The sequence below is a fragment of the Habropoda laboriosa genome, unplaced genomic scaffold (assembly GCF_001263275.1).
Source record: "Habropoda laboriosa isolate 0110345459 unplaced genomic scaffold, ASM126327v1 scaffold9, whole genome shotgun sequence".
In the NCBI taxonomy this organism is placed as follows: Eukaryota; Metazoa; Arthropoda; class Insecta; order Hymenoptera; family Apidae; genus Habropoda; species Habropoda laboriosa.
Window position 1 is genome coordinate 1,263,473 of NW_017100191.1, and position 3,215 is coordinate 1,266,687.

At 40.8% G+C, this 3,215-nt stretch overlaps 1 protein-coding gene across 1 annotated transcript in view; it reads right to left on the reverse strand.

Moving 5' to 3' along the window:
• LOC108580322 (cell adhesion molecule 2-like) overlaps window positions 1-3,215 on the reverse strand; it is a 35,851-nt gene that overhangs the window by 10,442 nt on the left and 22,194 nt on the right. Inside the window, exon 2 of the mRNA XM_017944049.1 lies at window positions 1,736-1,944. Coding sequence (XP_017799538.1) covers window positions 1,736-1,944 — 209 coding nt within the window. The remainder of the gene's footprint in view (window positions 1-1,735; window positions 1,945-3,215) is intronic.

The window sequence follows — 3,215 nt, forward strand, 5'->3', positions numbered from 1 at the left end:
CCAGAATTTGCTCACGAGCTTTTCGCAGCCGCGAAACTCCAAGTTAGACCGATACTTATTTAAATGACAAACTGGAGCGCGCGGTGGTTTCATAGAAAGAAGTTTCCCCGATGTAAACGTGGCTCGATCACGATTAATTTTAAGATTTTCCGAACATTTTCCAGGAACAACAATGCTTCCTTCGTTCCTATTTCGTAATTATAAATATCGAGATTATGCACGGTGAAGTATTTGAAACGCTGGCAAAATTGGAATTTTTTAATTTAATTAAAAATGAAAGAATTGTTTTCTTTTTTTCCTTATAATGTTGTTAACCCCTTGCCTTACGATTTTTAAGTGATTTTAACGCATCACTTCAATAATACATTCAATGAAAAATATCGAGACACTAGTAGACTTATAAATTAAAACTGAAGTTTGAGTTGAAAAGAGCTATCTTAGCCATAACTACACTACGTAAGGAGGTAAAATGAAATACCACAACGGCTATTTTTGTGGCGTAAAAATTTAGGCAGAAGAAGGAGAAAAATCATTTTTTCTTTATTTCTTCCTTTTTCTGTTATTATTCAAATATAATCGTTACTGTTAGCAAAATCTATCCGTAACCTAATTCCTCTAATATTATGTAAAAATTATTAAAAAATTGTCGATCAATTCTTGTTCCTCTTACTTACATACATACAACTTTCCATTCTCCTGCGAATGTTCTCACGTAAACTCGTATCGAATAATTACGTTTCGCCATTTCTAACTGCATTTGGCTTCGCTAAAACCGGGTAAAATAATTTCAGTCAACTTTTTCATGCAAATACTCCACTGTGCGATGTCTGACGAAAATCCTATCTATTTCCTACATTTTCGAAAAGCAATTCGTTCTTGCGCATGTTTCGACACGATAACGCTTCGGTGTAATAAAAGCTTGTTTCGTGGCAGCAAGCTGATACTATTATAAGTAAAACCACTTGTCTAAAATCCTCTTAGCTGTATCGCGACGTAACGTCTGTTAAGTAAGGGTAGAAACGAGATGCTTAGCGGGAAAGTTGTAAAGGCGAAGAAGGGTGGTTCACGCGTGTGTTCGGAAGTGACGGAGAACGAAGGGAAGACACGACATAATAATCCGTGAGCGTGATCACCGGAGTCATAACTCGATGAGTAGCGGCGTGTACCCACGGCATTACTTTCGATCGAGAAATGGCTGTAACGGTGGTACCGCGGCCCCGCGATACAATTGAGTTTCCAGCTGCCTTGAAGGTCGATTAACGTTCAATCGAGCCCGGGCAACTCGATTATTTCCTGCAAATCGCTTTTCCTAAGGCCTCCCTTTACGAAGACCGGATTTCCTCCTTCCCTTCCTACCTTTCTCGCCCTCTCTTTCTCTCTCTCTCTCTCTCTCTTACTTCAGTCAAGGGTCTATACCAGGTCTTTGTCGTAATTACCTTGCTGCCACAAATTTGTCGAAACCCCATGGACATTGCAGACGTTGCATGGACGTTGCAGAAGAGCGAACGAGCGAGGGAGAGGAAGTAAGAAGGAGCATTTTTCTGATACATTAAACTGTCTCGAGCAATTTTTCGCGTTATGCCGGTGAACGAATTGGAAACAGCTCTCGAATGGAAATAAATGTCCGGGGACGATTGGAAACTGCTCCCCGATGGAGAACGGACAGATTCTTCTCGCTATCGTCGAACGATAATGGTAAACGAAATCGAATGATCAGCGAAGCATAAAGTCTTACGGTTTTGTCTCCCAGGTTGCGAACCCTACACGTGAGATAAGCGGTTTTTCCGATTAGGGCTGTCACGTTGGTGTTCTGCATGTAGTCGAACGTCGGCTCGACTTTAGATTTCTGACCTGAAGAATCCACCGGTAGCTGATTCCGCGGTCTACCTTGACTCGCGTGCCGTTCCATGTTGTCTATCGTACGGTCTCCTAAGCTTAGAGTATCTGGAACAATGGAAAGAAAATTTTGTGGTTTTTAATGAATATCAATATCTCCTTCGTTTTTCTCTTCTAATGAAACACCAGGTTATATTGCTAGGGCCGCGTGTTTCGGCTGTTTTTTTGGGAAAGTCAATTTATTTGCCGAGGATCGCGTAGTTTCTGAAGGACATTGATCTGGTTGGAAAAAGATACTAACTTTCTCTCGAAATGTTGACCAGACAGATCACCCTCAGCGGCAATTGACTTATAGTAAGCCCGCACGCAGTGAAAAGAGGGATCGAGGATTTATGGGCCGATTTCCGGAACAAAGGACTTTTGTGCGACGTCCAGCAGGTCTTGTTCAGAGGAGGAAATACATGACCTACGGGGGACCTATAGGGAAACCGCCCCAGTTTGTAACTGGACAATCCTAGGTCCCAGATTCTGCATTTCTCTCTAAGATGCGATTTTTGAGGCTATTTTTTGGGCGACTTCTGAGGCTATTTTTTGGGCGACTTCTGAGGCTATTTTTTGGGGGACTTTTGAGGCGACTTCGGAAGATTTCTTGCTCGGTAGAGGGGACGTTTCTTCAACAGGGACCGAAATCGTTGCACCGTTGGACAGAACTAATTTCGACTTTGGATCAAACACGTATGAACTTTATACGGAACATCTTTGCACTTCAAGCAGAACGGAGAGAGCAGTTTCCAACTTTACACAGAACGAACTTGAACTTCACACAGAACACTTTTGAACATCGAACTCTGAACAGAATTCTCACGGACTCAAGATCGTATTCCTGACCAAACGACAAATTTTACCAAAATATTAGCGAACTTATTTTTAACAAAAACTATAAGATTAACATGAATAGTGCTCTGTACATACATACAGGGTGTCTGTTTTATCTCAATACAGCGAAATATCTTTTAAGGAAGTGATGTTAGGAAAAAAATGATTGGGGAGATTTCAAAGTCAGTTTACCTTTTTTAAATAGAATGCTATATTTTTTTATACATAATATGATAGTGTATGTTAAGACGAATTCAACGAGGTGCGAACAAAGTCATTTTCTTTGATAAAACAGACACACGCGACAGTGAGGAACCATCTCCCGGTTTTTCGCAATTTTACGACCTTCCATGAAAGGAAATGACTATGTTCGCACCTCGTTGTAATTTAACGAACTTCGCAACAATATATTGTAAACACATTTTTCAAATGAAAAAGTCTAGTTGGGGCCACGATATAGCGAGGTCGTAAATTAAACTCTGAAGAATCGGCACCGATTGATG